This window comes from Chiloscyllium punctatum, chromosome 8, assembly GCF_047496795.1.
Source record: "Chiloscyllium punctatum isolate Juve2018m chromosome 8, sChiPun1.3, whole genome shotgun sequence".
NCBI lineage: Eukaryota > Metazoa > Chordata > Chondrichthyes > Orectolobiformes > Hemiscylliidae > Chiloscyllium > Chiloscyllium punctatum.
In genome coordinates this window covers 57097959-57119091 of record NC_092746.1, presented here as the reverse complement: position 1 = coordinate 57119091, position 21133 = coordinate 57097959, and the positions used below count along the sequence as shown (strand labels likewise).

The following is a 21133-nucleotide window of genomic DNA, read 5'->3' as shown; positions in this document are numbered from 1 at the left end:
TGTGGACAATACTCTTGATTGAAATAAGAGCAAGACATATTGAAGTATCGTTATATAACATCATTAGTGCAGATATGACTGAGATGGAGAAACAGAGTGAAATGGAGTCCTTCCTGGAAGCAGCTTGTAAAGTAGTGTAACTGGTGTAACACGTGGGAGCTGGCCTAAGTATGGTAGTCATAGATTTATAATGAATATTAGTAGACTGCCTATCCCTGGAAATGGAGCCAGAGATGAAGGAAGTCAATCAGGACTTGTGCTGCTGTCATTTGTATAGCGATAAGGTTCGCAAGTTTGTATTTGAATATTAGGTGAGAGCATTATTAACTGTGAAGCTCCCACTGTCAAATCGCTTTCTTGCGGTCACTGCCCAGGCTCCTGCATGAAGGAGGGACATTGCAGTGAGGTGTGAGAGAACAATTGGCACCGAACCAAAACCCTAAATGAGGATCAGGAGATGGGGAGAAAATTTGTCTTGCATAAACTTAACACTAGGATAATAAAGCTTTTATTGTTCATTGTATTCTAACAAAAGTGAGTCAGATGTCAAGAGTCAGAATACAGGTATTTTAAAGTAGAATTTGTTGATGGTTAATATAGTACATTATTCAACATAAAGCATGATGGTAGAAACTTTCAAACAGATCCTTAGATGTACTAAATATGTTTTTGTTGCTAGGTTTATCTTTATACATTTTACCTTGCCTTTGTTGCAAATATTCAGCGAACAGTAAATGTTCAAATTATTTCGATCTATTGCTTTGCTCAGGGCGATGAATGACTACATAGAGAACAAATTAGAAATGTTTGAGGAAGCATTTCTTGGCAGTGGCCTAATTTTGTAATTGGAGCTGCTTTGAACAATAGAAGCAGCTTGTACAATCCAGCTGCCAGTGCTGTGCCATTATCAGCGCAGTGACCTAGATTTCAAATGAACTTAAATACAGAGAGTTGTGCTTATTTTGTAATGTCATACATGAAATGCTTAATTCACCTTTTCCCCATTGTCTGTCCACCATCTGCAAGGCATAGATGAGGAGTGTGATAGAATATTCCTCACTTGCTTGGATTTATGTGGCTGCAATGCCACTCAAGAAGCTTGACATAATCCTACTCAACTGAAACTCCACCATCTGGTTTAACATTTGCTCCCTTCACCATTGATCCCCAGTGTTAGCAGGGTAAACACTAATAAGATGCACTGCAATTACTTGCAAACACTTCTTCCACAGGACCTTCAAAACCTTTGATCTTTACGACCTAGCAGAGTGGGTTTGTCAAATATATAGGAACACCATCAACTGCCTTTTCTCCTCTAAGCCATATTTTCATTTCTTTACTACTGCTGAGTGAAAATCCTGCAACTTCCTTAGATGATAGAGGTCTACAGTACTGAAAAGGCCCTCAAGTCCATTGAGTCTAAGCTGGCCAAATACAACCACCGAATTATTCTAATCCTATTTCCAGCACTTGACCCATTGTCTTGTATGACTTGACACAACACCACAGGTGTACATCTAGATGCTATGAGTGTTTCAGCCTCTAATGTCCTTGCAGGTAGCGAGTGCCAGATTCCTACCACCTTCTGGGTGAAAAACATTTTCCTCCCACCGCCTTTAAAGCTCCTATGCCTTCCCTTAAATCTATGCCCCTTGGTTGTTAATCCCTTCACCAAGGAGAAAGCTACTTCTTGACCAGCCTGTCTGTGCCTCTTTTAACATATTTTATACATCTCAGTCATATCCCCCTTTAGTCTTCTCCAGAGAAAATAACCTCAGTTTATCCAATCTCGCTTCATAACTAAAACTCTCCAGTCTAGGCACCGTCCTGATAAATCTCCTCGGCAACCTTTCTGGTGCAATCATTTCCCTCCTATAATATAGATTCCAGAACTGTAATGAAACAGCTGTTGTTGGGTATTTCTGCACCCCAAGGGCTTTAGCAGTTCAAGAAGGCAACTCACCACCAACTTTTCAAAAGTAATTAGGGATGGGCAATAAATGCGAGTAAAACCCACATCCAATGAACAAGTTTTTAAAAAATTGACAGATCTTTTGTGTTCTGCCTCACAACTATTTGCCAACTAACCATTCATTTCTGTAGTCTAGTATATTAGCGTGAATTTATTTTTATTGATAATTTGTTTCTGCCTCATCGCTGACATGATTAAATTGGCCTATTTATTGAAATCTCTTTTCCTGTTTCAAAGGATGATGTTGCTCCTGCAAAGGATGGAATCTCATAGTGTTTATCTGAAATGAATTTGGAATTTGCAAAGTAAATTATACAGTTGAGTGCACAGCCACCTAATCTTTAAGGCAAGTGTAGAGCTCTTGTTATTGCTCCGATTAAATTAATTTATTGCAAATCAAAAATTGAACCCATTGCCTTCTTTATCGATGTAGCACAGTTAGAGAGTCCTTATTTCACCTTTATACGTAAAACTGAATTGTGAATAATGTATCCAGTTTGTTATTGATGTAGGAGTACGTTTTGAGATTCAGGTACAGAATTTGGAAAGAAGCATTGTGAGATTCTTGAGCAGATTGACATAGGAAGTGAGGAGATTTTGGTGGGTTTAAGAATGGACGAATCTCCAGGTCCAGATGAGTTGTATTCCAGCTTGCTATGAGAGGCAAGGGAGGAAATTGCATGGGCTGTGACCCAACATTTTAATTCCTTACTGGCTGCAGGGCTCGTATCAGGAGACTGGAGGACAGTTGATGTTGCTTTTCAAGAAGGGTGATAGAGTTAAACCAGGGATTATAAACCAGTGAATCTCTTATCGGTAGTCAGAAAACTATTGGAGAAAAGTCTAAAAGCAAGAATTAATCACAACTTGGAGAGGCAAAGTTTCATCAGGGATGGTCAGCATGGCTTTGTGAGAGGAAGGCCTGGCGCAGTGCAGTTTTCATAGTTTATATGGATGTTACATAAAAAGGCATTATTGACAAGATCCCACATGGGAGACAAACAAACTAGGTAAAAGCACATAGAATAATGTCATGCTGGAAAAGCGCAGCAGGCCAGGCAGCATCCGAGGAGCAGGAGAATCGACGTTTCGGGCATAAGCTCTTCTTCAGGAAAATTGCCTGAAAGGTCGATTCTCCTGCTCCTCGGATGCTGCCTGGCCTGCTGTGTTTTTCCAGCACGACATTTTTCAACTCTGGTACTCCAGTATCTGCAGTCCTCACTTTCTCCTAAAAGCACATAGAATCCAAGGTACTTGGCAAGATGGATTCCAAGATTGGTTTTGTGGTGAAAGATTTGACGTTGGTGGTACAAGGTTGTTTGTATGACTGGAAACCAATGTTCAGTGATTTGTTTTTGTATTTATTCATTCATGGGATGAGGGTGTCGCTTGCTGGGTGAGCATTTATTGCCCATCCCAAAGGGTAGTTAAGAGTCAACCACAATGCTGTGGGTCTGGAGTCAAGTGTAAGCCTGTCCAGATAAAGATGGCAGTTTCCTTCCTGAGAGGAAATTAGTGTATTGAAGAGATCAGTGCTGGCTCTCTTATTTGTGATACACATAAATGATATATGTACAAATATTGTGGGGGATGATAAGTAAGTTTGTGGATGATGGAAAAATTGGCCAGGTGATTAATAATAAGGAAGATGGTCTAATGTTACAAGAATATATGGATAGATTGATCAGATGGGCAGTTCAGTGGCAAATTTTATTGAACAGTGAAAAGTGTGACGTGATACAGTTTGGAAGAAGTAGCAAGACAAGGGAGTACTCAATAAATGATAGAACACTGGGAGACTCAGTGTAATAGAAGGATTTTGGGATGCTTGTCCACAAATCACTCAGGGCAGCACATGGGACACTTGCTACTCACTTGCTATTGATTATAAATGCAGGGAGGTTATGTAGAAAATGCAAAACTTTGGGTCAGCCACAGCTGGAATACTGTGCATACTTCTGGTCACTGTACAATAGGAAGGATAAGATTGCATTGAAGGGAGTTCAGAGGAGATTAATTGGGATGTTGCCTGATAGAGTATCTTAGCTATAAAGAGAGGTGAGATAAGTGTAGGTTGTTTTCTTAAGAGCAGACAAGACTGAGGGGAAACATGTTGAGGGGTTTGGGCCAAATGGATAGGAAGCAACTATTCCCCTTCATTGATTAGTCAGTAACAGGAGAGGAGTAATTTTCAGGCGAAAGGCAGGAGATTTAGCAAGGTTGACGAACCCATTTTTTAACCCAGCAAGTGGTGGGAATCTGGAATGCATTGCCTGGGTGCGTAATAGAGGCAGGAAATCTCACAACCTTTAAAAAATACTTGAATGAGCACTTGACATAACATTCAAAGTTATGACATTCTGGGGAAGGGCCAGCAGACCCGAAATATTAACCCGAAATATTTTTCACAGATGCTACCAGACCTGCTGAGCTTTTCCAATAACTTCTGTTTTTCGTTTTGTTTTTTAGCATCCACAGTGTTTTCGATTTTTATTCAAAGCTATAGGTCAGTTACTGGAAAGTGGGAATAATGTAGATAGGTTGGTGCAGACTCAATGGGTGTAAGAAATTTATTACTATGAGTAGTATTCATCTTCAATGAAAAATGTCAATTGGATGATTCATTTTGGCCTCCTCCATGAGGTCCCCAGTATCACAGTTGCCAGCCTTCAACTAATTTGATTCAACCCATGTGATAGCTGGAAATAGCCAAACGCATGACATTCTGCAAATGGGCCCTGACAACATTTTCCCTCTAGTTGGCGGGTGCCTTTGAGTTGCCAGTGGAGGCGGCCCAGGACTTGCATGTCCTTGGGGAAGTGGGAGGGGTAGTTGAAGTGGTCAGCCACAGGTTTGTTTGGTGTGTGTTCCCAGAGATGTTCCCTGAAATGCTCTGCGAGCTGGTGTCCTGTGTACCAGATGTAGAGGAAACCATATCAAGATCAACAGATGCAGTAGATGAGGTGGGTCAATATGCAAGAAAATCTCTGCTGGATGTGAAAAGATCCTTTAGGGCTTTGGGTGGAGGTGAAGGAGGAGGAGAGGGTGCAGGTTTTACACCTCCTGCAATGACAAGGGAAGATGCTGGTTGTGGAGGGTGGTTTGGTGGGAGGCATGGACCTAACAAGGATGTTCATGGAGGGAATTGTCTCTGTGGAATGCAGATAAGGGTAGGGAGGGAAATATATCCTTGGTGGTGGGGTTTGACTGTCGGTGGCAGAATTGGCGGAGGATAATGCGCTGTATCCAAAGAAAAGTGGAGTGGAAGGTGAGGATTGGGGGTTCTATCCTTGTTGGGAGTGGATGGGAGGGTGGTTTCTAGGATGGAGGTGTGGGAAATGGAGGAGATGCGTAGGAGAGCATTGTTGATTATGTGGGAGAGGAAATTGTGTTCACTGAAATAAGAAGACACCTGGGATGTCCTGGAGTGGAATTGCTCCTACTGGGGGCAGATACAGCTGGAGAAACTGGGAGTAAGGGATCACATTTTTATAGGGGGTTGGGCGGAGGTATAGTTGTGTACACTCCCCCCACTCTCCTATTCATCTGTCATACCCCCCTTCGCATTTCCTATGCCTGAAACGTTGACTCTCCTGCTCCTTGGATGCTGTTTGAACTGTTGTGCTTTTCCAACGCAACTTTTTTTGACTCTGACTCTCCAGCATCTGCAGTCCTCACTTCCTCCTGCAACATTCTGCCAATGGTACTGAAGACTTGTGCTCCAGAAATAATTATGCACTTTGGCAAATTGTTCCAATACTGTTACAGCACTGGTATCTACCTGACAGCATGAAAAGTTGCCTAGATTTGTCCTCCTAACAAAAGCAGGACACACAGAACCTGGCCAGTTGCTACCCTATTAGTCCACTTTTGAGTATTAGCAAAATGATAGGTGTCATCGACAGTGTAATCAAGTGGCGTTTGCAAAGCAATAACCTCTTCAGTGACAGTTAATTTGCTTTCTGCCTGACCCACTTGATAGCCCTGGATGAGCAGTGCCCAGATCTCTTAGTGATGCCTGACCCTATTAGCCCTATCTGCTTGACTAGCCATTGTGAAACCATGGCACATCCCCCAGCCTGTAGAATCACAGATGCTTGACCATGACCAATCCCTTGGACTTGTATGGAAGGCTGCCCTTGGCTTACCGTGCTGGGAATCCCCTGACTGATGATGCCTTTGTGGACCTCAGTGAGGTCTAATCTCTGAAGACTTTGAGACATGGCTGTTTGCTTGCTGCACTTGAAGTGTGTTTACAATGTAAACAGCTGGCACGTGGTGCGATTGTGAGGACTGCTGACCAGCAAGGCAAGCTTGTGATTGTGTTAATTGGCACTGTAAGACAGGGTAGGGATACTCAGAATATCCATGGCAGCGCTATGTGAGCGAAGAAAGCAAATTAACTGAGATGCAGCTTGGTCCAATCTGTGATCTAAGTGCCTGTCTGTGCACAATGTCCTTGCAGCAGTCTCTCAATGGTGATTGCCTTTGCATCTTACAATGCAAGCCTGTGCTTCCTGAACAACCTGTAAGTGGATCAGTGAGGTGCCATGATGGTTGTGAGGGATTTGTAAAAGTCATATGTTTGTGGATAAAGGGTGCTTGTGGCTGGTGTCCATGGATCATGCCCTGAGGTACTGTTTAGTGCCGAGCAACATCGAGGCTCCAAACAGCCAACGGTGAACTAAACTCGGCAGGTACCCGCTCTGACTTCCACGTCGAAAATTCTCAATATCTAGCTTGTTCAGCGTGTTTGATAGATAGAAAGCTGAATATTAGTGAGGTGAGTTGGGCCATTAATAAATTGCTTAATAAGCAGCCAGTCGGCTAATTGACAACTTGCCATTTGCTCAGTGAAAATTTAAAAAGTGCCATGAGTTGTCCCCAGTGTCTCCATAGGTCCTTCCAGACTTCTTGTCTGATTCTGCCACACATCTCCTCCCTTTAACTTTTCCATGAATACCTCCAAAATAATATTTTAATGACTGATCAATTTGTGTTTTAGTTTGTTTTATTTTAAGAGAGGCTTGAATTCTAAGCAGCGAGTAAATTGCTATTTTCTTATATGTTGCTGAACTTGAAAACTTACAAACATTTATAAATGCTTTTGCTTAGGAAGTTGATCTGAGACTAGAGTCATGATTTGAAGACGCTGGTATTGTCTGGGGTGTACAAAGTTAAAAATCACACAACGTCCAGGCTATAGTCCAACAGGTTTATTTTGAAGCACTAGCTTTCGGGGTGCTGTTCCTTCATCAGGTCGTTGTGGAGTATAAGATCATAAGACACAGAATTTATAGCAAAAATTTCCAGTGTGATGTAAATGAAATTATATATTGAAAAAGACCTGGATTGTTTGTTAAGTCTCTCGTCTTTTAGAATGACTGTATTGGTTTCAGTTCTTTCATACGTAAATTGCAAAACTTTTTTAAAAAGGTTACATTCTCAAGTGAACTTTAACAATGGGTGTCATGTTGGCCCAGATAATGTATTGAAGGTGTGAGCTTCCCTGTGAGGCTGTCTGTCCCACAACAGTCAGACTGATTCTAATCTAAAAAACGGAGTTACAGAATCTTACATGGATTTGTGCAGTTTTTGAGCAAAGTAAAATGTAATTCTGCAAGTACAAATTCATCCCACAAACTTATATGCATATATGTGTATGAATGTGTGTATGTGTGTGTGCGGGGGCGCGGTGGTTACGAGTGTCTGTGAAAACATGTATGTATGTGAGTGTAAAGGGATATAAGTCTATGAGAGGGTGTGTGTGGGAGTGTATGTGTGAGTGTATGAGAGGGGGTCTGCGTGAGTGTGTGTGTGTAGGTGTCTATAGGTGTGTCTATCCGTGTGTGTGTGTGTGTGTGTGTGTGTGTGTGTGTGTGTGTGTGTGTGTGTGTGTGTGTGTGTGTTGTGCAATGGGGTCAATTGTAGTGTGACATGAACTCAAGGTTCCGGTTGTTCAATTCAGTGGAACAGGTTTTTGTTTGTCTATCCTTCATCAGTTTTCAGTGGGCAAGTAAACTGAACATAATTCACAAGTACAATTTGAAATTTAAATCCAAAATTAACCTGTCCATCCAGTGTCAAAATGTGTACACATCTGGTCTAAATCCTATTGGAATGCATCTGAGCATAATTGTTTTGAGCAGGGTTGTGCGTATCTGTGTGCTGATACCCTGGAAGCTCTATGCTACTTTGATTCTGTTGTATTGAAGCAAATTTCGGACATAGGCCCTTCATAACTAATTCTGTCTGCATGCAGGTCGTAAAGTCCCATTTTTATAATTAGTCTATGATGTTTAAACCTATCTGTAATTTTCTTGCAGATTTGTTCCTTTATGTTTTTCCCACTGGTTGGTGATCTGTAAATTATATCAAACAATATAATTGCACCCTTCTTATTTCTTAGTTCTGACCAGATCAATTTTCTTCTTGGACCATCTGAAACATTATCTTCCTCCAGTACTGCAATGCTTTCCTTAATGAAAAACACAACTTCTTCTGAACACTATGTCACCATAAATATTCAACATCCAGACCTGCCCTTCCTTGAACTTGTATTTATTTTATATGGTCAATTTATTTGTGGGATGTGAGTATCGCTGGCTGGCCAGCATTTGTTGCCTGTACCTAGTTACCCTTGAGAAGATGGTGGTGAGTTGCCTTCTTAAATCACTGCAGTCCACATGGTTTAGGTTGACCCACAATGCCCTTAGGGAAGAAATTCCACAATTTTGACCCAACAATGGTTAGGGAACGGTGATATATTTCCACTTCATGATGGTGAGTGACTTAGTAGAGAACATGCTGGTGGTCGTATTCCCATGTATCTCATGCCGTTGCCCTTCTCAATGGAAGTGGTTGTGGGATTGGAAGGTTCTGTCTAAGGATCTTTGGTGAATTTTTGCAGTGCATCTTGTAGATTGTACACATTGCTGCTACTGAGTAGCGGTGGAGGAGGGAATGGATGCTACTGCCAATCAAGCAGACTGCTTTGTCATGGATTTGTCGTGGATCGTGTCAAGCTTCTTGAGAGTTGTTGGAGTTGCACCCATCCAGGCAAGTGAGGAGTATTCCATCCCAATATCAAAATGGTCTCCGTTATCAGTATATCATATTTCAGTTTGGCAATCTATGCCTGTAGTTTGGCAATTTTATTAACTATACTCCATGCATATGCATTTGGCCTTATTTAGACTTCATTATTTTCTTCCTTTCTCTGACTACATCTACGAAATTACTATTCCCTATCCTAGATTGCTTCTCCCAGAATTTTTTGTTCACTTATTACTTTCTGATAGTACCATCTCCTGCTTCCTACACTCTACTGAATTGATTTTAACCCTCCCCAACAGCCTGAGTAAAATTCCCTGCAAGAAATTCAGTCCCTGCTCTGTTCAGGTGTAACCTGTCTGGCTTATACTGGTGCCATCTTCCTCCCTGAGTCAATTCCATGTCCAATGAATCTAAAGGTTTCCCTCCTGCATCATCTTTCCTCCTATTCATCAGCCCGAAATATTCTATTTCTGTACTCATTTACTTATTATACTGGGAGTAATGCAGAGATGACTACTTTTTGAGATTTTTGCTTATTTTCTACCTAGCTCCTGAAATTCTGATTGTACGATCACATTCCCCTTCCTACCTATGTAATTGATACCAATGTGAACCATATGTTCTGGCTTTTGCCCTGCCTCAGAACAATGTCCTTCAGGCATTCTGTGATGCCCTTTACACTAGAACCAAAGGGGTGAAGGTGCAAAATTTGGAATTATTTGAGAGTGGTAGACAGGATCAGCAGCTACAGTACCAAAACATACACAAACAATGATGCATAGTGACTTAAGTAAGAAATGGGAGAGACACAAACAATACATAAGATAACCTAATTAAGAAATAGTAGGTCAATTAACTCACAAGTGGATATGGAACATCAATGTACAGTTCAGAGCTACTCTTGCCCACCACCTAGTGTCAGGCAAAAAAAAATCCTTGAAATGGATTGTTGGCTGCACTCAGTTGAAGAATAATTGCAGTGCTATTTGTGAGGAAGGAGATGTCTATTTTTGACGTACGCTGACAACAGTGCTCTGGTGCAGACTGCCAACTGCATAGGTTCATCTCCAATTAGACTGCGAGTGCACAGTTAAAGCCAACTTTAAAAAAATAAAAATCTACTTTGTTTAACACGACTTGTCTTAAGCAATATACTATTTTCATTTTAGATATATTTCTCTTTGATTAAATATATCTAAGTTACTTTGCTGCAAGTGCACAGGCTCCTGGGTGTCAGTAAATGAAGCCATCTATTTTAAATTATTCAGAACTACATAAATATGCTCAAGTCACTTGATGTTTAAAATGCTGCATTTTCTTTGGGCATTGTTTTGTTTAAATAATACATACAAAATGAAACATTCCGTTCAAACAAATATATGCACCAGAAGGATGTCTCAAGTCCTCCATATATTAGTAAACTTCTTTCCAAGGAATACATTCTGTTTCTTCGATTGAATTTTTAACATTAACTTTGCAATCTAGTACAACTGCTTTAACTGGGACTTGATGTTCAACAATTCTGATAATACAAAAATCTATGTCTTTTTTGGCATAGTTCTACTAAAAACAACATGGTAAAATTAAATATTTACAGCCTTCATCAAATATTGATACCATGTGAACCGTCCAGAAGTACAGAAGAAGTTATAATTCCATTTTCTACATGTTGAGACAGCAGTTAAATTTTGTAAATCAATGTTTTCATGGTTCTTCTGCACCAGTGACCCTGATATGTCTCAGTGTTCTGATGAAGGGTCACTGGACTTGAAATGTTAACTCTGTTTATGTGTCTACAGATCCTGCCAAACCTATTGACTTTCACTAGCACTTTTTGTTTTCGATCTAATTTATATTTCCTGTTTTATCCTTAATTGTCTTCGGAAGATGTTTTCATTCTGTTTGATTGAAGAGCTTGGCTAACTTGATATCGTCAACTACCACAGATCCCCTATTGAGGGCTCATTCAAAACAGGTGTTGTCTTTTCTTGAAGTCTTAGTTGAAAAAAATTGCAGATGGGCTTTACATTTCCATCTACTGCAAGCTTACTTTCACCCGGCGATATACATGTTAGGATTCATACAGATTTACACTCTGTAGGATTGTCCTTATCAGCCACATTGCCATTTGCAAACTTGATGTGGAAATAAAGGGCGTCAAAGCTAACCTGCAGGGCAGTGGCAATGATCATTATCAGATCATTGTTTGTTGTGTGTCATGCAAACTCACAAACTTTCAAATCTGAAAATTTTCCAGTCTGACTCAAATTACCCTGTAAAGGCAATGCATCACAAAAAAAGTTGAACAACTGCTTTAGCAAGCTGTTTTACACTTCTACTATGAAATGTCTATTCAAGTGGTATTTTCCATTAATAGGATGCCGCCAGCGGCCCAGAAACACATCCTGCATATCATGCAATTGAGCAATATTGTCAATAAATTTCAGTGTTGGTGAGATGCTGGGCATATAGGCCTTATTTCTCATTGTTTGGCCTGATGAGTCAAATGACACATTCTTTCAGCTGTTCCTACCTCAAAACAAAATTTCTACTGATAGGACAGTTTGTTGATGATTGTGATTAGACAGGGGAAGTAATTGGCTGGTTTGAATTTTTCCTGTTTTTGTGGACAGAATCTATGTGGAAAATGTTCCACTTTTTGCTAGCTACATGCCAATTTTGTAGCTGTACTGCAACAGCTTAGCTAGAGGTTGTGACTGGTTTTGAAGTACAAGGCTTCAATACTGAAACCAAGATGTTGTCACGACTCATAACCTTTACTGTATCCAGAAACATCAGCCATTTCTTGATGTTATTTGAAATGAATTGAATTTTTTGAAGACTATTGGGGAGCTCAGGAGTCTCAGGAAGACATTTGGATGAATCATCCACTTGACACTTTTGGCTAAAAATAGTTGCAGATACTTCAACCTTGTCTTTTGCACTGATGTGCCAGGGTTTCCTCATCATTAAGAATAGAGTATATAGATTGTAGAGTCCACTCCTGTTAATTGTTGAATTTTCCATCATTTACAACTGGCTGTAACAAGTCTACAGAGCTTAGATCTGATCTTTTGGTTATGGAGTTATTTAACTCTGACAATTGCATGCTGCCTCTACTGAATGGCATACAGGTATCCTGTGTTGTAGATTGACCAGGCTAGTGACTCATTTTTAAGTATACACAGTGCAGCTCCTGACATCCATTCCTGCAATCTTCATTGAGCCAGGGTTGATCCCCTAGCTTGTTGGTGATGGTAGAGTGAGGTATATGCCAGGTATTGACATGGTTGAATATACAGAAGAACCTCGATTATCCAAGTGAGATGGGTGGGGAGTATTTTGTTTGGGTAACTGATTGTTTGGATAACTGCTCAGGGTTCCCATGGTGGAGGCAATAACAGGAACAGGGTCCCGTGATTGTGGCAATAACAGGAACAGAGTTCCTGTGGCGGTGGCAATATCAGGAACAGGGTCCCGTGGTGGCGGCAATTACAAGAACAGGGTCCCGTGGTGGTGGCAATAACAGGAACAGAGTTCCCATGGTTGTGGCAATAATGCACGTTCTCTCCGTGTCTATGTGGGTTTCCTCCGGGTGCTCCGGTTTCCTCCCACAGTCCAAAGATGTGCAGGTCAGGTGAATTGGCCATATTAAATTGCCCGTAGTGTAAGGTAAGGGGTAAATGTAGGGGTATGGGTGGGTTGCGCTTCGGCGGGTCGGTGTGGACTTGTTGGGCCGAAGGGCCTGTTTCCACACTGTAATGTAATCTAATCTAATCTAAAAACAGGAACAGAGTTCCCGTGGTTGTGGCAATAACAGGAACAGAGTTCCCATGATGGTGGCAATAACAGGAACAGAGTTCCCATGATGGTGGCAATAACAGGAACAGAGTTCCCGTGGTTGTGGCAATAACAGGAAGAGTTCCCGTGGTGGTGGTAATAACAGGAACAGAGTTCCCGTGGTTGTGGCAATAGCAGGAACAGGGTTCCCGTGGTGGTGGCAATAGCAGGAACAGGGTTCCTGTGGCGGTGGCAATAGCAGGCACAGGGTCCTTTGGCGATGGCAATAGCAGGAACAGGGTCCCTTAGCAATGGCAATAGCAGGAACAGGGTACCTTAGTGATGGCAATAGCTAGAACAGGGTCCTGTGGTGGCAGCAATAGCAGGAACAGGGTCCCTTGGCGATGGCAATAGCAGGAATAGGGTTCCCGTGGCGGTGGCAATAGCAGGCACAGGGTCCCTTGGCGATGGCAATAGAAGGAACAGGGTTCCCGTGGCACTGGCAATAGCAAGAATAGGGTTCCCGTGGCAGCAGCAATAGCAGGAACAGGGTCCCTTGGTGATGGCAATAGCAGGAACAGGGCCCCTTGGTGATGGCAATAGCAGGAACAGGATTCCCGTGGCGGTGGCAATAGCAGGAACAGGGTCCCGTGGTGACCCTATTCCTGGTCCCACTGCCAGCCCAGGCTGCCTGCTCTTGCTGTGCTTTCATTTAAATTTAATAACATTTTTATGGGACCTTGAGGTCTTATTCGGATAATCTGAAATTCAGATAATTGATGTTTGGATAACCGAGGTTGTACTGTAATTCTGTTGCGGTCAATCAATGGCTTACAGCACATCATGGATGCCTAGCTTTGAGCTGCTTGAGTGGCATCTTCAACTTTTCCTAAGATTCTTGAGCCAGAGCAAAATAGTTATAGCAGTGCAGGCTGCAAACAATCACAGTTCAGAATCCCAAAGGGGCTTGAAGTTTGGGCCTTCCTTGCATAGACTGGGGTTTTGTATTAGTTTCAGGCAAAGTATCCATATAATTGGTAATAAATATCAAATGTTGTGAAATGTTTTGAAGTTCCATTTGCGACAGGATTGGGCAAAGAAAAGCAGCCCAACTATTACAAGCTGATATGCATGGCATGCTGCCATTGACTGTTGCTAGCAATCAGGTGGTCGAAAAACTGTTTGTTGTGTACAGACTTGGTTCATTGCTTGTCAAACAAAAGTACACACACATATTACTCTTTTGGAATTTAATTGTACCTGTGATTATTTGGATTTATAAATTAATTGCTTTTTCAGCAGGATGAAAGGTCATGCTCCACTACCACCGCCTCAGCCAGCTCCGCGCAAGATCCTCACTGCTACTCAAAATTGTAAAGTTAAACACAAAGATCAGAATCCTGGAGAGATGAAAGAAAATGTTTTGCCTGGAACAGTGGACTTGTTGGTTTTCTTACCAAATGGTGCAGAAAAAACGGTTGAAGTGAGTGGGAGGTAAGTGATGGACAAGAATCGCTTCAGTCATTGGGGCTGCAAACTTTGTAAATAAAATTATAATTAAAACACGGCTTTTGCATTCAAGTGGAAATAAATCTTCATTTTGCTGAGTATAGTGTTTGGCTAGCTAAAGGATAAATGTAGGTCATTAAATCATTTGAGCTTCAATTCTTCAAATTGCATAAATTCTCTGTTTCGCAAAGGCTGTTCAACATGTATTATTGGTAAAGACACGTTGGAAATTGTTTATAGCAGTTTGAAGATTTGAACTAATTGGAAAATTTGAGAGGGTTATAAGTTACTCTTTGTGCAGTACAACTTGTGCTGCAACATATTGGAATTCTGACAAATAAATTTACATGTTTTTTAAGATTCAAAGTTCATTGTCTGCAATGTGCTTTGTTAACCTAATTGGAACAAACTATTTGCAGTAGTTAAAGGACAAAATAGAAACAGTAATAACAGAAATCTGCAGCAGATGAATATTCAGCTGAAAAATACAGGTAGAGTAATAATTGAAGTGAACTCTTTCTTTAGGCTAAACATGAAGAAATCAAATAACTGGTATTTTAAATAATGAATACAAAAATTAAAAGTTGAATTAAATAGTTTTTTTTAACCCCTTTCAGCCTTTCCTACATTATATGGGGTTACCACAATGCTGGATGATTATCTTGGTGTCCACCATAATTTTTTTAGATTTGCTAGCTAGTCTTGTAGCCTGATGACCTTCCTCCCACTAACATCTCCCACTTATTCAGGGCTGGGAACCATACTTTGTCTGTTCAGGAATCTCTCTTTATCTTAACACTGACCCTAAATGGAAAGATTTACAGATTGGTAATTAGCCTGCTTGTCTATGTTTTTACACAGCTGTGGCCAGCAAGTCCTGAGGTAGGACTTGAACTTAGAGCTTCTGAGCTAGAGTTAGGCACATCATCACTGCACCTGCACATGGCTAAACACTATTAAACAAGAATTTTAATCATGATCCTAATTATGGCGACTGGCCTTCTTCTCAAACAAAATAATTGCAGGAGAGAGTTGAATGCTTCACCTGAAGAGCAAAGCCTTGCCTGTATTGTATTTAGTTTGGGTCATGATGACCCAAATGAAAAGTCATTTCACTGTTTGCTTGTACTAAAATCTGAGCAGCATCCAGTCATGCATTCAGAAGTGCTACATTGCGACCAAGCTAACATTTGTGATTTATAATTTACTATTTAATCTATGGATGATTCTGATTAGGCCTTCAGATTAGTTCAGTGATAAGGGGTTGTCTTTGCAGTCAGAGATCATCGGTACATAGAGATGAACAGCACGAAACAGGCTCTTCGGTCCAACTCGTCCATGCCGATAAGATATCCTAAATTAATCTAGTCCCTTTTGCCAGCAATTGGCCCATATCACCCTATACTCTTTCTATGAATGTACCTATCTAGGTGCCTTTTAAATGTTGTAATTGTGCCAGCCTCCACCACTTCCTTTGGCAGCTCATTCCATAATGCACCACCCTCTGTGTGAAAAAGCTGCACCTTCGGTCCCTTTTAAATCTTTCCCCTCTCACCTTAAACTTATGCCATCCAGTTCTGGACTCCCCCCACCCCAGGGAAAAGACCAAGATATGTGATATCCAGAGCTTTAAAGCTGCATTTTCTTACAAGGTGGTTACATCCATTCTTTCTCTCTAGTCTATTTCCTGCATCATGTGCTGTAAGTTCATACAATTATTTTTACTACAGGAATATAAACAAGATACTTACTCCTAAGTCATATATATGTCGAAATGCAGTTCAGGCTGTTGTTAGATTGCCAGCTGGCTGATCTCTTTGTTGCTAAGAAACCACATTATTGCCACTCGTGATGAAAAAGCTTTTTGGGTTGTGGAGTTCACGAGTTTAAAAGGTGCAGTTGGAGCAGCCTTGATGAATAATGACAGCACAATTTGTAGGTGGTAAACGTTGAAGCCATATTGTGTCAGTGTGAGAGGACTGAATTTTGAAAGTGATGGAAGGGATGCCAATAAAGTCGGCTGGTTTGTCCTGGATGTTGTTGAGCTTCAAGGTTTTATCCTTTCGACTGGTTGAGGAATCTAAAATATGAGGGCAGGCTCAAGCTTAGAGGACAATCGCTTAGAACTGAGAGGAGGTACTAATGTTTCACAGATAGTGTTTTGAGTCTCATGCATTTACCATTGCAGTGTTGTAGATGCTTCATCTCTGTGTATGTTCAAAACTGAGTTAGACAGATGTTTAATCTTTTGGAGTCAAGGGATATGGACAGTGAATTTGAGGCATAAGGTCAGCCATAATTATACAGTTTTAAAATTTAACCTGTTTCTATTTAACCTATTCAGAGATATTATTACACACAGTGAGTGGTGTTACAGTCTTCAATGCCATACTGTCTACTTCTTCTTCTGGCTTCTTAACTTCCTTTGTTCTAATGTATACTTTCCTTTTTATACAGCTGCTATGACCTAGCTTCATGCCCTTTTCTCTTCAACATTGTGAAATTATGCATGCAACAAGGAACTGCAAGTGAATTCACCCTATTTTCTTTGTTTTCTCTTTAATCTTGGACATAGGCAAGACAATATTTCAGTGATGAGATTTAAAACAAATATTTTCAGTGAATAGAAAGGTATTTTTCAAGCCACAGGGATGATTCCAGGTTGGTGTATTGCTTTCCTGATATTGGGCTAAAGAATGTTATGGAACAATTGCAGAGGACTGTAAAGGGGAGAGTAAATAGGGCAGAACCTCAAAAGGTAGGAACGGCTGGATAACGCAATGCCACTCACTATGAGTACAGAAACAGAAACATAAAGCAGATATTTGAGTGGCTGGAAAAATGATGCAGGACAAGGGGAATTTAGATTGCTGAACATTGGGACTGGTTCTGGGGCAGGCAGGACCTGTACATGCTGAATGGGTTACACCTTAATATAGAATCACAGATTTATTATGGTACAGGAGGAGGCCATTTGATCTATCATGCCTGCATTCGCTTGGACATTTTGACTTAGTGTTATCCCCATACTTCTCTCCATAACCCTACTTTGATTATTTGACTGGAAACATGCAATGCCAAAGTGAGTGCTTCACTTGATCCTACCTCCACCACACTTCCACGCAGTGTTTTCCAAACCTGGACCACATGTTGTGTGAAAAAATATTTTGCTCAACAGGATTTAATTCTTTTGCAAAACACATCACACCTGTGCTCTCTGTTTCTTTATGAGTAGGAATAGTTTCTCCCTATCTACAGGGGAACCTCGATTATCCGAACTTGATGAGCGGGCATTATTTCGTTTGGATAATTGATCATTCGGTTAATTGATCAAATGCCTTTCCTCTGGGGCTTGGAGCTTTTAAAGTCTGCTCTCCGTTTAGGAGACTGCAGCAGCACACAGCATGTGAGCCCTGCCCCCAACTCTGTTCAACACCGTCCCTGTCCCCAGCACGGGCCCCCGCCCACAACCCTGCCCCCAACACCCCTCGCTCCCAATCCCGTGCAACACAGCCCCCTGCCCCCCCCCACTCCCATGCAACACTGCCACCCCCCGCCCCCAACATCGACCCCGGCCCCCCACTCCCGTGCAACACCGCCCCAACACCCCCCCACAACCACAACCACGTCCCACACCGTCTCCGCCCCCAACATCCCCTCGTCCCCAACTCCATGCAACACTGCCCCCCCCGCCCCTCAACAACCCTGCCCAACACTGCCCCCCCACCCCGAACCCCATCTAACACTTCCCCTTGCCCCCAACTCTGTCCAACACCACCCCGCCCCCAACCCCATGCTACCCCCTCCCAACCCCGTCCAACACTGCCCCCAACCCCAACATCCCGTCTGCTCCAGACCCCGTGCAACACCCCCTGCCCGCAACCCCATCCAACACCGCCCCCCACTCGCACCCCAACCCCGTAGACATCCACCCCCTCTCTGGGGCAGCTGGACTGGACTCCCAACAACCATACTACTGCAGCTGCCTTTGTGGGGTAAGTCTCCAAATAGCACACACACACGTAACCAAATCCACACATACAACTTTTTACTCCAACTTTTTGACAGGTTCCACCTTTGCCCTATACAGGACAATGTTGGAGAGATTATGTGGGGAAGGGGGGGGTTAAGGTCCACCCCTCTGTAGAACTCCAGGGAAAGCGTGGGAAGAGAGAGAACGGGCGGGCAGACAATCATTTGGAGACGGTGCCTGTTTAATCACTGTAAACAAAATACGCGATCACTGTTGGAAACATGCCTTTGATGTAATGTTTCCATCGGGACCTTTGGATAATCAGATTTTCGGATAATTGGTATTTGGATAATCGAGTTTCCTTTGTAATCTGTCCAGACCTGTCATGATTTTGAAAATTTCCATCAAATCTCCATTTTTCTCAAAGGAAAACAATGCCAACTTCATTAAGGTGTATGAAATTATGATGGTGCCTAGCTGGAGTAGATAAGGACTCCCTGTTTCACTTAGGAAATGGCCAATAACCAGGGAACAGGTATTTAAAAAATGTGAAGGAAAGATTAATGAGGATTTGAGGAGTAACATTGATTCTTATTAACAAGATGCTCATTTAACACATTCTCTAGGTACACCATTCTTCCTGAGTTTCTCTCTCAAAATCCAATAATACCAGTGACAAGTTTAAGTCTGTGATTTAATAATATACACACAGGTTCTAGGGTTTCAATCTTTCAGCACTAAACTCTTTTGATGAGAATGATTTAAAACTGTGCAAAATTCTCAATTGGAATATGTCACCGGGTATACTCGAGTAATAGTCGATCACATATAAAAGTAAACCCCCCTATTTTTGGCCAAAATGTCTGAAATTTTCCATATGTTTGCTAGAAGAAAAATACAATCTAGTCCTATGCAAACAAAAAAAAATGTTTAAGCTTTATACCTTTATTGAATTACCCAGAAGCATGAGGAGCCTATTGTTCCCATTGTTTTCTGTATAACAGTGCCTTGGCTAATCAGAGTCAGCTTGTTAACCAATCCTGTTTGAAATGTTTCACTCTTGCATTTGTCATGATGACTGCAAGATGAAAGCTTCAATGAGATAGATCTCTCTCAGCTGTACAAGTCAGTTTGTGGTAATTATAGAGACAGTTCTCTTCTGTTCACTTCTCACATGAATCCTTCTGGACTGTTTCCTACCCATCTGTGAATGCATACCACCAGTCATCCATGAGCTTAACAAATCCCAGAAAAGTGTATCGTGTCAGTTCAAGGAGGTCAGCATGACTTTACAGTGTGCCAAATGCCTTGGACTTCATCAACCATTAAGTCCTTTGGAAAGCCTTACAGAGATACTCATCCTGCTCCTGTTGCATGATAATATTGACTCAACAGAAACTTTTCAAAACTCAACAGATTGAGATCCAAGACTAAAGTGTTTCTCAAGCACATCCCAGACTGACAACTGGTGACTACCAAGCACCCGTACCAAACCACAAGCAACATTCAGATCATTCTTGAATTTTCAACTCCACATAGTAAAGCTTTGGTTTCTCCTACAACATTAACAAGATCAAAACTCTCCTCTGGCCCTCGCTACAAAATTCTACATCTTCTGCTTTTATTGTCGATCAAGAATTTTTAGAATTTCTTGGACATTTTCCATGTCACAGTAGCTACCTTTCTCTAAAGATTACCATTAAAATAGAGATCCAACACAGAATCAACTGTACAAGTGGACCCTTTCAAAAATCAAATGATAACACCTTCTCTACAAGAGGATAAGATTTTCATTTACGATGCAGTTATTGTCAGTATCTTTCTATATGACAGTGAGGTTTGGTCACCTCAAACCTGCATGTTCAGATTTATACTTTGGGATCTCAGCAGCTGATCAAAGGCAAGTGGGAAGACAAATGATCTAATGTGACATCCTGACTGAAGTCAATCTGTTCAGATTTGCAAAGATGATAATGTTAAATCATCTCCATTGGTCTGGATACTGCATCCACATGTCAATTAAATTGGTTTCTGAAACGGATCTTCTTTTCACAACTTAATAATTGTTCTGAGTCTCAATGAGAGCATACAAAATATTATATGGACCTATTAAAAGTCTGATTTAAAAGTGATAATTTAACATTACTGTAGAGAAACTTGCCACGAGTCCTGACGTATTGGATAAGGTGCCCCCACAAGCTGGAACATGTCAGATACTGACTACATAAACTCTGCTGTAAAGAAGTGACAGAAGTAGGAGAGAAATCAGAACTTGAGATCAAGTGATCCTAAACCCCCTGCTGCCATCCTTTCAAAGTAACGTTTCTCCTCTCTGCTTGAAGACCTCTGGCTCCAGCCTTAACTCACTGAGACATCCTGGGACACTCAAAGCATGGCACCTGGCAGACATCATCTCACTTTGAGAGTTTGAAGGTGATGTTAATAAGCACTTGCCATGGGGTATCAGACTAGAGCTGGAAGATAGGATGAAAGAAGGTTGCATTTCGTAGGCTGGAGTCTGCTCAGTAAGTTCAGTGGTTGCTATGTACTGGGAATTTACTGTTTCAATGAACCAAGGTGCATATGTACTGCCACTGTTTCCCCCTTAGTCCATTGTAAACGATCTATATTTATATAGCTTTGCATATGTAAAAATGTTCCCCAAAAAAACCTTCTCAGATTCCAAATTTACTACTTCAAGTTCATTTTTCTTTAAACAAAAACATTTTAAAGATTCAATCATTCTATGATACTTTCAACTCAGTTCACGGATATGTAAGTTTCAGCCACAGTTCATACTTCAATGTGCTCCCGACCAAATTTGCAACATAAAAAATGTAATA

General features: G+C 41.4%; 1 protein-coding gene across 8 annotated transcripts in view; it reads left to right on the top strand.

Annotated features, from left to right (window-relative positions):
• Nucleotides 1–21133, top strand: part of cobl (cordon-bleu WH2 repeat protein) — a 366824-nt gene that overhangs the window by 105714 nt on the left and 239977 nt on the right. For 7 of the 8 annotated variants that reach the window (XM_072575625.1, XM_072575623.1, XM_072575618.1 and 4 more), the window contains one exon: nt 14108–14302. In XM_072575625.1, the coding sequence (XP_072431726.1) occupies nt 14108–14302 (195 nt within the window). The remainder of the gene's footprint in view (nt 1–14107; nt 14303–21133) is intronic. The other variant, XM_072575619.1, reaches the window with a different exon arrangement.